Raw genomic sequence first — 13,646 nt, 5'->3', positions numbered from 1 at the left:
GGATTGACAGAGTGGAGATCGTTTCTTACCATAACTTTCCTTCTCACCACATATATATATATATATATGAGGTCAGGTTAAATATATAATCATTGGGGAAAAAATGTAATTCAATATCCATATGTGAATCAACGTTACATATTATTATTAATCATGTAGGTTCATATAGAGATCAGATGTACAAAAGAACCTAAGCTTGGCCAAACCGACCCAATAAAGCCCAAGCCCAATAAGTCGGGTCCAACCGCCCAAGCAAGCCTCAAAGCCTGATAAGGCCGATATTTTTTGTGCAAGCCTCAAAGCCTGATAAGGCCGATATTTTTTGTGCAAGCCTCGGCCTAAGCCCTGGCCAAAAAGCCCAGCCTAGATAAGCCCAAAAAACCCGGCTCACTGAAATGGGTTTGGAAGACCAGGGCTGAGAAGTCCGAGCCTTGAACATACTAGTTTTCCTTTTTCTACCTTCTCACGATATTTAACTTTTTTATTTGAACTCTTTAAATTATGCGAGAGAGAGAGAGAGAGAGTGGACGTCTTATTGAGGAAACATGGAGGGAATAGAAAAGTTGTAATAGATGATTGAAATATTTCGGAGATCGCAAGTGACAAACGTACAAATCCGAACAGCACCCGAAGGCGCAGAAAGCCCGAAAACCACGAAGCCAAAAGCCTTTCTTCATATGCACAACGAATTACAGCATAAAAGGTTCTCTTTTTCCCAGTTCACAAGTGTACGGGATCACGAGCCAAGACGGAAAAAAAATAAAAAAAAATAACCGCAGGAAAAAACGACTGTTTCAAAGGTAACTCGAAAACTAACGCCGATCGTGTCTCGATCCTCATGGTTCTTGTACATTGTGATATTAGATGTGTACCTCTGTCTCAGACGGTGTACGCTTGCTGGATCGTTTCTATGTCCAGACCTTTAAGTCTAACCACCGATTCAACATGACCCTTCAACGTGTGCAATTCTCTCAACCTAACAAAGAGCCCGAACACCAATCAAAAAAATAAAAAGAAAGGCAAAAACGGGAAACAAAAAAAGAATCGAACCAAGATTTTACACCATAATCAAAGTACACTACAACAAAATTGACTTTATAACACATAAAATATGTCTAAATGTCCTAATAGACTGCTTTATAGGACTTAAGTTTATAAGATCAAACAAATGCATGTCCTATAAAGAAGTGGGTACAATACATGCAGACTTGACTTCTACACAAAATGTAGAGCTGTTGTTTCCATGAAAGACTCCCAGTTTGTGAAATTGTGTACTTGTTTGGTTGGTTTTCCATTAAGTTTTGTATGGATAAAGCTGTTTGTGTGGATTAATTTTTCTTGGAAGGGTTTTTTCATAGACAGAAGGATCGTGTTTTTTAACTTCGAGGGGCAGGTTTGGAAAAAACTTGGCTTTCTGCATAGAATTCCCCCTAGAAGCTTACTGAATAAGTCACTTTCTATATCATTAAGCCACTACCAAACAGTCATGCATAGATGACCGAATAAGTTGCGAGTCTTGTTAAGCTCGTTAAGCTGCTAACAAACAACAATATAACAAAGAACTGTTGATGAATAATGTACAAAGGATTTGGCAAAACATACCTTGCGATTTCGGCTCTCCGTTTGGCTTCCTCGGCCATTTGGTTGAGCTCGGTGACGTTGGTGCGGTCGACAAACATTTTGGTGTCGGGAACTTCAAGCCCATGAAGGGTTCGTTGTGCATGAGCCCATTGGAGCTCACGTTGTTCCTTCCCAAAATCCTTTTGTCTCGTGAATGCAATCTGAGAAACCGAAAAAACCGATCAAAAAGAAAGAACGTTTTCACCCGATTTTATATCAAAATATAAACATCGACAATAAAAAGATCACAGTTTTAGTAATACAATTACCATGCATTTTAATTGACAATTTTACCCTTAATAAAAAATTATGGAGTCCTGGAAATTTATAATTATAACCATCTATTTATGAAAGTAAAAACTTATTTTGGAACATGTATAAATAAATAAAAATTGGACACTTATTTTCGGGATAGTAAAACGTACCCTCCTCTCAATGACAAGATCCCAGGCCCGTCCGCTGAGAGCGTATCGGATAAAGAACTTTATGAGATCAAGCGGGAAATAGAAGACGATATTGTAGAGCCAGATAACACCGGCCCATCCCCATCCGATTCCTTCGACTGCCGCAAAGCTCCAATTGGCATAAACCGCGATTAATGTAGCAATCTGGTATAAACCGAAAAAGATAATGATTATGATTATTGCTCGTACGTTTGTAATTCCGGGAAGAGAGATGGGTCGTTAAATATAGCGTACCAATTGGGCAATACCGAAAGCGATAACAAGCAGCCAACCGGGACGTTCAACAAACGACCAGCTACGAGACCTAGTCACGAAAATGAGGGCTTGGCTGATCGTGCTGACTTGAAGATATATTGCGGAAGCGAGCTTTCGGAAGTCATCATGAGCCGTTTTCTCGAGGGTCGGCACGCCAAATGTACGCTGGTGATGCATTAGAGATTTGAGTTCGGTAAACAAAAACCAAAAACAGTTGGAACCAATTTACATTGAAGATTCGAAGACTATGGGAGTTTGGTATGTCGTTATTTGGTTCTCGTTTTCTCGACCATCAAACGGCCACCAAATTACTTAACTAATGAATAAAAACATTTAAAAAAAATGTTCCATTATATGCAAGTATAAAACGTACTAACCGGAAAGAAGTCCGTTTTATACGCCGCCCAGAAAAATATAACCGTCATCATGGCCAAGTAGCTACCAAGAATGACGCCAGTAGCGAAAATCTCCGCCAGTTTCCAGCTATCGGGAAGAGGAGATGGCTTCACTCGATCCTTCGATATCGTCATTATGGTTCCTGAAACCAAACACGATGGCTTGTGAGATTTTCACGATATATGGTGCAGAAACTATACAGTAAAAACCCGAGAAAAAGACACAAACCGTCGTTAAGGATTGCGATGATAAGAACCATGAATGGCGGGAAGTCGAACCTCCATATCAAGGCCAGCAGCATAAAACCGAGCTGACACGAACCAAAATAACCACAAAACATCAAGATTATACAAACACACTTTGAATAATTAGAAGTGCACAAGGCCTGGGATTTTCGAGCATGGGCGCTGCCCTTCCAGGCCCATTTTCAGTAAACCCAAAAAATCCCGGGATTTTATGGGACGGGCCGGTTGAAAGAGGGCATGGTCGAGCTTTTTAGGTCCGGGCATTAACCGAGCCTTGAAAACAAGTTGGCTTGATCGGGCTTTTCAGGCCGGGATTTGGGTTTGGGCTTTTTTATGCATCTCTAGCAGTGATGGGACGAAATAACTTACCACAATACGAATGGTGATTGAAACTGCATAAATCTGCAAAAAGCCAAATACAATTAGTTTCCACAAATGTATTCGAAAAAACTAAAAGAAATAAATGGACGTTACCGTATAATTTTTCATCCTTTGGAAGATGGCCCGACTGGTCAAAACGGCACTGATAATGACACTAAGTCCGGGCTCGGTGAGGACTATGTCGGAGGCACTACGGGCTGCATCGGTTGCGTCAGCCACGGCAATCCCGATATCGGCTTTTTTGAGAGCGGGAGCGTCGTTTACTCCATCTCCAGTCATTCCACATATGTGTTTCCTAGCTTGTAAACGCTTTACGATTTCGTATTTGTGTTCTGAAACAAATCGTGAAGATACATATAACATTAAACTTATATCGATTCCCTTTTCATCACAAAACCAAACCAAACTAACCAAGTAAATCCCAGTCAAAATAGAAAAATATACCCGGGAAAACGCCGGCAAAACCATCAGCTTTCTCTATGAGCTCGTCAATCGGTAAAGCGGCAATCGACTCGTCTTTGTTTTGTCCGAGCAAAGCAGAGGAAGGATACATGTTGGTTCCCATTCCGAGACGTCGTCCGGTTTCTTTCCCAATCGCCAATTGATCCCCTAATCCAACTCGTAACGTTTAGCAATTGAAAAATGATATAATCCACCCCAAACTACCAATTTTTTATGAGATCCTCGAGCCAAGCAAGCTCAGGCTTGTGTTGGCTAAAATCCGCCATCAAATGTACGTAGGTTTTTCAAGCTGGATAACCACAAACCAATTCTGAGGCTCCTATTTTTGTTCACGAAACGAGCGAGCTAAGGCTCGGTTTGGCTAAAATACACCCCAAGACTAAAACAAAATGCACCTGTAATCATTTTAACGTTTACTCCAAGATTCAAAGCCCTTCGAATTGTCTCGGCACTATCATGTCGTGGTGGATCAAAGAGAGGCATGAGACCGATGAACTGCCATGGTCCTCCGGGACTCTCTTTCCGTCCCTCCGGAACTTCCTATTGTGACAACCAAAATCAACAATCAAAACATAAACACAAATCATAAACTGCAAAAGAAACGTTATTTATGGAAAACATCCTTAATCACCTGGTATGCCACAGCAAGTGACCTTAACCCTCGCTCTGCAAACTTATCAATGACGGCATGAACTCGACGTTCTATGTCTGATTTGTTGTGTGCAAGATTCAAGATCTAAATCGATATAAAAACGATAGAAATCAAAAGGGTATCCAAATGTTCGATTCTTTTATCGTGATATCGTTTGTGTTCTGGTAGATAGATACATATATAGATACAGAGACACACACACAGACCTGCTCAGGAGCACCTTTGCTGACTCTATGCATTTTACCCTGATTATCCAAATACGTCAATGCCGTGCGCTTATCGGTAGGATTAAACGGCAAAAAGTGAAGCTCTTGAATATCGGCACGAGCCTACAAAAATACAAAGCAAACAAAAACGACGATATAAATAAAGAAAACAAAAATTCCCTTCGGCCCAAATTAAATACTCCTTCGTCCTCAATATATTACCTCTTTCGGATCAGCCAGCATACCGACTATTGCAGCATCGATAGCATCCTGGTTTTCGGTTCTGGAGGCTCGAGCCGACATCAGAACGACTGTATCTGCATCTACTCCTTTTGCAAACACCTGAGAAGTTAAGTCACTTCGAAAGTCAAAGAAGAAGTAACGACAAAATAAAGGGTAAAAAGAAGACAAAAAAGCATCTACAAACTAACTTCGATGAGATTTTTATCTACGGTCAGCTTGTTCAGAGTCAAAGTTCCGGTTTTATCGCTGCAAAGCACATCCATGCCTGCCATCTCTTCAATGGCGGTCATTCTTTTCGTAATTGCCCCCTGTAGTAACCATATGCATAACTAAATTGAAAAAAAAAGTATCTCCAAAAATAAGGAGTTCAAGAAAAGAAAGATAACGTAATAAAAGAAACCTGTTGAGCTAAGCGATGAGATCCGATGGCCATTGTTACAGAAAGAACCGTGGGCATCGCAATGGGGATTCCTCCGATAAGGAGCACAAGAAGATTATCGATTCCTGGCCTATATTGACGATCTTGAATTGGAAACATTACAATAATCTCTATCACCATTCCGATGGCAATAGAACAAATGCAGAAATTCCCGATTGCCGTCAAGACCTAACAACATTACAAACAAATTCGTAAATCTTGAAAACCAGGAAATGATAAACAAACAAGAAAATACAGAAATTCCAAGATTACAAACGAAAGTAAATCTTGAAAAAAAACCCGTAAATCTTTAAGGTAAAAGCCGGCATCTTTTTAGTGCTTACCTTTTGAAAGTGACCAACTTGGTTTGTGCTGTCGACAAGATGAGCAGCCTTTCCGAAGAACGTATGAACCCCAGTGGCGATCACAACCGCCTCAATCTCTCCTTGTTTGCAAGTCGAACCAGAATACACACCGTCCCCAGGGCCTTTGGTTACTGGGAGGGACTCACCTGTCAAAGCTGACTACAAAACCGAACAAGATAGGTTCAATACAAAACTCTGGAAACGAAGGCAGCATATCCCACTTGAAAGCAGTGCCAAGGAGCCAAACCAGACAAACTCAGTATATCCGTTTAGGGAGCCAAACCAAACAAACTCAGTATATCCCGTATAAGGAGTCAATCCAAGCAAACCCAGTATATCTTTCTCGAAAAGAGGGTCTAGGAGGGTGGAATGTAACAGCCCGTTTGTAAGCATGATGTTAATGAGACTTGCAGCTTATTTTGTCAATTATACATGATTGTTTGGTAGTGGCTTAATGATATAGAAAGTGGCTTATTCAATAAGCTTTTAGGAGGGAGCTTTATGTAGAAAGCCAAGTTTTTTTCTAACCTACCCCTCCCAATCAAAAAATACTTATTTCGTCAGTTATACATGATTGTTTGGTAATGGCTTGATAATATAGAAAGTGGCTTATTCAATAACCTTTTAGGAGGGAGCTTTATGCAAAAAGGCAAGTTTTTTTTAAACCTACCTCTCCCCATTAAAAGACAAGCTCATTCCATCTATGAAAAGGCCTTACAAAAAACAAAAAACAAATAACAGAAAACCAAAACCTTCCCAAATTAATCGACAAGGACAGCTTTATACGTACACGACTTGGTGGAAAACCACCCAAACAACTTGACCTCGAACCCAAAGAGTAGAACAATTGTTTACGTGAAAGACCCCAACTTTGCAAAAGTGTGAACGACAAAATAATCATACAACAAGTAGAATGCCCACCTGGTCAATCTTTAAAGGATCGCCATCGAGCAGACGAGCATCTGCAGGGATAATATCTCCAAGTTTTATACTAATTATATCTCCAGGCACTAACATGGCGGCATCTTCTTCGTTCCATCGGCCATCTCGTAGAATCTTTACAATTCATAACCATAAATCAAGAACAAATCATTCAGCCCACGAACTATCTCAAATCATCGAAATTATGGCAACATAAATGATACAATACCTTGGCTTTTGGGGCAAGTCGGGCCATGAGAGCAGCCGCGGCATTACCGGCGTTGTTCTCCTCAATAAAACTAATGGTGGAGTTGATTATGAGCAAAGTTATAATACCCACAAAGTCCTGCCAATCAGGAGGCTTTCCCTGCAAAAATTCGATTCAATTAGGGTTTTCGAAAGGACAAACAAGTAATTTGGATTCTGTTTGAAAATTCTTACTCCTCCATTGGCAAGGGCAATAGCCATAATAGCAGCAGCTTCCATGACCCATGATAAGGGATTCCACATAAACCCTAAAAACTTCAAGAATTTGCTCTCCTGAAAACACCCATTTCATATAAACATCAAGAATTCCCACCTGGTGGCTAAGCAGACACCAAAAAGAACCCTAAAAACTTCAAGAGCTCTCCTGAAAACACCCATCTCATATAAACTTCAAGAATTTGCTAAAAACTTCAAGAATTTTCTCTCCTGAAAACATCCATTTCGTACAAACATCAAGAATTCACAGTGGCTAAACAGACACCAAAAAAGAACCCTAAAACTTCAGGAATTTGCTAAAATTTTCAAGCTTTTGCTCTCCTGATACACCCATTTCATATAAACTTCAAGAATTTGCACAGATTGGCTAAAACAGACACCAAAAAAGAAGCATAAAGAGGCATTAATAGTCATAACTCAAGATTTGGAAACAAAACGTATACGAAATCKGATTAAAAAACAAGTTTAAAACTAGGTTTCGCACCCTCTTCTCCTCAAGCTTATTATGCCCGAAAATGGCTAATCTTTCTTCAGCAGCAGAGTTGGTAAGACCCTCTTTACTACATCTCAGATTCTCAAAAACCTCCTCAATGGGTATGCTTTCCTGCAAAAATTACTCAAAAGAATCAAAATTTAAACATAAAAAAGAAAACCCACAAAGAACCATAATCATACAACAAATACAATGGGAAACACAGATCCAAAATCCATTACCAAATCTACAGTTTCCTTCAAAACAGCTTCAAGAACTTCAGGCTTCTCTTCCCCCATATCTTTTTTCTTTTCTGTTCTTTGTTGCAAACAGAAAAGCTAGTTGCAGATCAAGAACAGACCTTTTAACATAAAAGATTTATCAAAAAAGGGAAATCAAAATGAAACCCACATAAAAAACACAATCTTTTTTCAAGATTTGTGCCTTGGGAAATAGAAAGAGGCTTCCCACCTATACCAAATCTACAAGCTTTGGAACCGGTGATGAGAGAGAGATAAGAGAAGCAGTAGTAACTAGCAACAACAGTTACAGTCCCCTAAAAAAACAAACACCCCTTTTTTCTGTATAATTGAAACTCCACCCTAAAAGATAGTGGTATAGCAGGCACCCCTTCTGCTCTTTTCGCTCGAGATTAAATAAATCAAATCTCCAACCTCCCAATCCAACAATAGAAAAAATAGCATTTTTGCTAAACAAATTCTTGGAATTTTTTTTAAATTAGAGAAAATAGAAAAGATTTTTTTTTTAAATGATTATTATTAAAAAAGAAATACTTTTATTTTATTTTATTTTCACAATAAGAAACTTATAATTAAATGTTTAAAAGAAAAGAAAAGAAAAATAATATTTTATTTTAATTACATAAAAACATTGTAATCTCTAAACTTAACAATATTGATAAATATAATTTTTATTCAGAGTTATATCTTTTAAGTGACAACTTTTTTATTAATAAAATATTTAAAATCTATTCACTAAAATTAAATAGAAATCTATATTTGAATTTCACATGTAGTTTAACGGAAAGATTCTAGTCAATAATTAAGTGTTAGTACTTTAATCACGATTATATATATAATTAGCAAGTAAACGATCTCTTTCGTTTTTAAGAAATTTAGCTTAAGAAAAATATATAATAAATTTTACCTTCCAAACAAAAAATGTTCCAAAAGAATATTATTATTTTAATTACTGGTTTTTAAAATATTAACGAATTGCTGAATTTTGTTGCTTAATGTGACCGTTGTCGTTTGACAGTCAAAACTATTCTTATTAATTTCGAAACTAAAAAACCCATAAACTAAACATAGTTTCATATTCATGCATTAAAAAGTTATACATAATTTATTGGGAGTTGTACCTTTGAATTGTGGTCCCAATGGCCTAAAAATCCACAAAATATACCATTTTATATATAATTATATATTATCTTCTTCTAAATAGGTGAGAAATTTTTCCTTTCTTAGGGGTTGGGTGACCTTCTCTACCAAATCATTTTAGCCTCCATTTACTTCTTAAAATTCAACTCTTTATCGTTTATTTACCGAATAAGATTCTAATTTAGCAAAATGTTATGGTATGTAACAATTTACTCGGTAAACGTTAACCATGGTAAGAGTTGTCGTCATCACTTATCGGGTAAAACACTATGTCATTGTCTTCGCTCTTACCAGATAAGATTTTTGGTTCTTGTCATACTCATTTGGTAAGGGAATGGGACCTACTAAGCGCTTACCCGAGTAAGAATTATGTAAACGGCCCCTTAATCAATTTTTTTGATTGGGTGTTGAGATCTTTTATAGATATGCAAGTTGTTAATTGTGAGTTTCTTGATGATTTCTTGATATCGCTATTTAATGACAGAGTCACATGCGTCATTTTCGCTAATGGTTAATTCTTTTGATGATTTTTTTTTAAAGACAACATTTTTAACCAAAAGGTAACAGGAAAAGTTCAAGTTTCTGCAAGATATAGAAACCTTGCAGAAACCCAAAAGACAGAAAAGAACCCTAGCAACAACAAACCATGCAAAAAACACACACACAAAGGCCAAAACATGAACAAAAATTTAACCCAAAAAATACCAGTCCCACCTACGAAGCCAACTAGACAAGAAGATGTCAAATTAACACCAGTACAACTCACGATAAAAGCATGACAAACATTGCCTTAAGGAGAAAGAAAACTCAAACACCCCCCCCCCCCGCGACACGACAAGTTAGGGACCGAAGTGAACTGGAGCAATCGAATCTAAACTGACCACGCCACCATCCTTATCAACATAGCCACAAACACTGGTCCAAAAAGAACAAAACCAAAAAGAAGAGACACCGAAAGCCTTAAAGGCTGCACTAGTCAGATCATGAGTTCGTTTTTTAACCGATTAGAGCCCCAGGAAAACGAGTATCAAAATTAACCGATGATTACATAATCATTCTTTTGTTTACAACTTTATTGCATACAAAATGTAAAGTGAATACAAATATCAAAGTCATATTCACTTTACATAGCTTTTGGTAAACAAAGTAACTTTTCCATTTTGATAAAGGCCATCAAAGATCAACATGGATCAAAAGCCATGAGTAAAACATGTATTCCACTAAAATTGTAATAAATGATATTTGAGTATGACATGCTTATGACATGTTTGTTTTTAGTGAACTTAATAAAACTCACAGTTATTCGATCAGTTATACATTAATGATATAGAAAGTGACTTATTCAATAAACTTTTAGGTTGAAGTTTTATGCAGAAGCCAAGTCTTTTTCCTCCAAATAAAAAAACATATTTTCTTCATCCATGAAAAATACTCTCAAACAAAAGTTTTTGCAATCTCTACAGATAAATTAATTTGCACATACAACTTTATTCATAGAGAACTTAATGAAAAACCAACCAAACAATTCTATATTTTAGTTACAAAATATTATATGTTTAACAGATAAAATATTATTAATTTTTTTTAGATAATTTTTTTTTAAAAGTTGTTTATGGTTATAATATTGAGGATGCCACCTACCAATTTTTGATGATAGAATTTTTGTTGTCACAATTCCATTAACTTAAAGTTAAAGCAATGGTTCGAATCCGTACTATAATAATCTTTCATGATTTTCTTTTGTTTATTTATGGGAAGTGCTAATGGCACCCCCAATAGGGGGTGTTGAATGCCTCGGGAATTGAACTTATTTTAAGTCCATCAAATGTCAAACTCAAACATATTATATTTTATTATTATTACTATTATTATTCTTATTATTATTATATATATATACATACACACATATATATATATATATATATCCATTGTATATTATTATGATTTTAAATTATATTATATAACTATTATATATATATATATATATTTTACCAGAAGGGTATTCGTATAATGCAACGAGATACATCCTGATATTAATATTTTATTTTATTCTTTATTTCAGTCAATGTTATAATATGGTCTTATATGATTTTGAGAAAGCGATAATTTTTCATTTTTGAATAAAATATAAATTTTAAAATATCATAAAATTTTGAAAAAAATTAATATCGATATCAGTATTAAATTAATCTTTCTAAAGGTTATTGTGTTTTGGTGTAATTTCCTTAATTAAAATTTTTTAATCATAATTTAGTTTAGATTTAGTAACAAAGAAATTTAATTTAGGTTTAATAATATAATTTTTTATAAAGATAATAACTATGTATCTGTTAGTTATAATGATTATCCTAATTATATTTTAGATTTTTTATATTTAAAACGAGATGTTTATCCAATATTTGATTATGTTTATCTGTAGTTAGTTAAACGAATTCAAGTATAGAGCTTTAATAAGTTGTACTTATGCACAAATTACTTGTAATCTTAAATTTTAAGTAATATGCATCAATAAACAGTACTTCGTGCATAAAAAACCGTTTTAAGAGTTTTTGTCAAATATTTTATAATATAGTATAGATACATAATTTTCATTTATACTACCCAGTATTTAGCTCGAATAAATAAGTACCGACAACTTCTACCTGTTAATTGTACTACAGATAATGTTAGTTTAGAATAAGTAAAAAATGTAATATAAATTATGTTACTTTATTGATATAATCTCATTTTTTATGTTTTATTTTATTAATTATATAATTATTTAGAAAAATAATAGTAATGTTTATATTAACAAGTATTTATTTATTATTAAATAATTTAAAAAGGAAAAAACTAAAAAAAAACTCTAAACATATATAACGAAATGTTTATTAATAATTTATATAATATATGTGATATAAAAGAAATATATTTATTAWTCTATACTATATTATAAARCATTTGRCTAAAACTCTTAAAAACTCTTAAACTCTTAAAACTCTTACCGAGGAATTTAAAAAACAATCGAGATCTGGTAAGTTTAGTTTTCTGAGGAAGATAAAAGAGATAACCAATGCATCAAAAAACGTGGGTTCGTGAACCAGTTGTTAACAAGACTACTCGTGGACGTCCCTCGTTGAAGGATAAACTTTTCAGGAAACCTCATGTTGATCCGTCTTTTACAGCTCATGTTGATCCGTCTTCTACAGCTCATGTTGATCCATCTTTTACAGTTGAAAGACCCCTTACACGTAGCTATTCGAACGCATCATCATTTGTTGACTTGAATGAAATAAGCTACCATGAACCAKCGAGACATAGTTCTTTCGTCGGCAATAATTATAATGCGCATCCATATATTAATCAATTTCCTGAAATGTTTCACCCTTACATCAGACAGGTACATGATGTGAGAGGTGATGGAAACTGTGGATTTCGAGCAATAGCTGTCCACCTTGGTCTTCATGAAGATGCATGGCCAACAATCCGGTATAACTTGATGGAAGAGTTAGACGCATACAAGACATAATACCTCAACATATTTGGAAGTCAGTATTGGAATATAGTTTACAATATTTTAAACTTCTTTCAATTAGATCGAGGTGTCTCAGTTAAACATTGGATGACCATGCCTGAAATTGGTGTCCTGATTGCTTCAAAGTATAATGTGCTCTTACACGTTATAGACATTACAGGTTGTTCAACATACTTACCGCTTAGGTCTACTACCCCACCATGGTATCAACATGTAAGTTTTGCAATTGGGTACGTTAACCGTAACCATTATGTGAAACTAGANTATTAATAATTTATATTAATTAAAATATAATATAAATAAATAAATAAAACAGAAAATAAAATATACACAAATAAAAAACAGAAAACAAAATGAATAATATATATTTATTAATAATTTATATTAATTAAAATATAATATAAATAAATAAATAAAACAGAAAATTAAATAAATAATATATATTAATTTAAATTTTCTTTAATTAATAATAAAATAAAAAGTAATAATCACAAAAAAACAAAAAAACACAAAAATTTATAAAACACAAATGATTAAAGCCTACTTAGGGGTGGCATTAGCACATGATAGGGGTGCCATTAGCCACCCCCTTATTTATTTATTTATTATTTTATAATGATTATAATAATTCCATATATGTGACTTAATCGGGTATATTTGTTGTACTAGCTTTGAAAATTGTTTGATTCATATAATGTGCTATATAAAAAGGAGAAGAAAAATACAAAATTTTCTTAAATTATAAATACATGCGAACATGGATAAAAGGAAAACACTGGAAAAAAGAAAACTGATAACGTGAAATATTATTTCACTGTTCAGATTTTTTTTGGGTAATTATTGGTATTTATAAATTGTATATGATAAAATCATAAAATTCGAAAAGTTAGTTTGAAAAGATAAAGCAATATATTTTAAACAAAGTATAAAAATTGGGTCAAAAGTATATAATATGTATATCTGATAAGCTCACTTTTCTCTATACTTTATGAACAAACGATTATTAAAAGTTATAAGGGGATTTTATTGCGGAAATACTTTAAAGACATACAGTGGATATTCAAATAAGAAAGTAAGATTCATATATGAATAGTTGAAAAAAAATCATCTGAATATACATGTGTAAACCCATATGAATAATTTATAACA

At 34.5% G+C, this 13,646-nt stretch overlaps 1 protein-coding gene across 1 annotated transcript; it reads right to left on the bottom strand.

The window, feature by feature from the left end:
• Positions 1–561: 561 nt before the first annotated feature.
• Positions 562–8,123, bottom strand: LOC112514858 (plasma membrane ATPase 1). Its single transcript, XM_025121486.1, has 22 exons — positions 8,055–8,123; positions 7,826–7,944; positions 7,596–7,715; positions 7,070–7,168; positions 6,858–6,995; positions 6,629–6,763; positions 5,687–5,866; positions 5,325–5,531; positions 5,113–5,232; positions 4,904–5,023; positions 4,682–4,804; positions 4,455–4,559; positions 4,219–4,363; positions 3,806–3,970; positions 3,455–3,693; positions 3,350–3,382; positions 2,964–3,045; positions 2,717–2,877; positions 2,319–2,504; positions 2,046–2,228; positions 1,603–1,781; positions 562–976 (listed from the first exon to the last, which is right to left on the bottom strand). The coding sequence occupies exons 2-22, from the start codon at positions 7,880–7,882 to the stop codon at positions 880–882; spliced, it is 2,874 nt and encodes a 957-aa protein (XP_024977254.1). The 5' UTR covers positions 7,883–7,944; positions 8,055–8,123; the 3' UTR covers positions 562–879.
• Between the last annotated feature and the right edge of the window lie 5,523 nt (positions 8,124–13,646).

Source organism: Cynara cardunculus (assembly GCF_001531365.2).
Source record: "Cynara cardunculus var. scolymus isolate 2C chromosome LG 6, CcrdV1, whole genome shotgun sequence".
Taxonomy (NCBI): Eukaryota; Viridiplantae; Streptophyta; class Magnoliopsida; order Asterales; family Asteraceae; genus Cynara; species Cynara cardunculus.
This window is presented reverse-complemented; position numbering and strand designations above follow the sequence as displayed.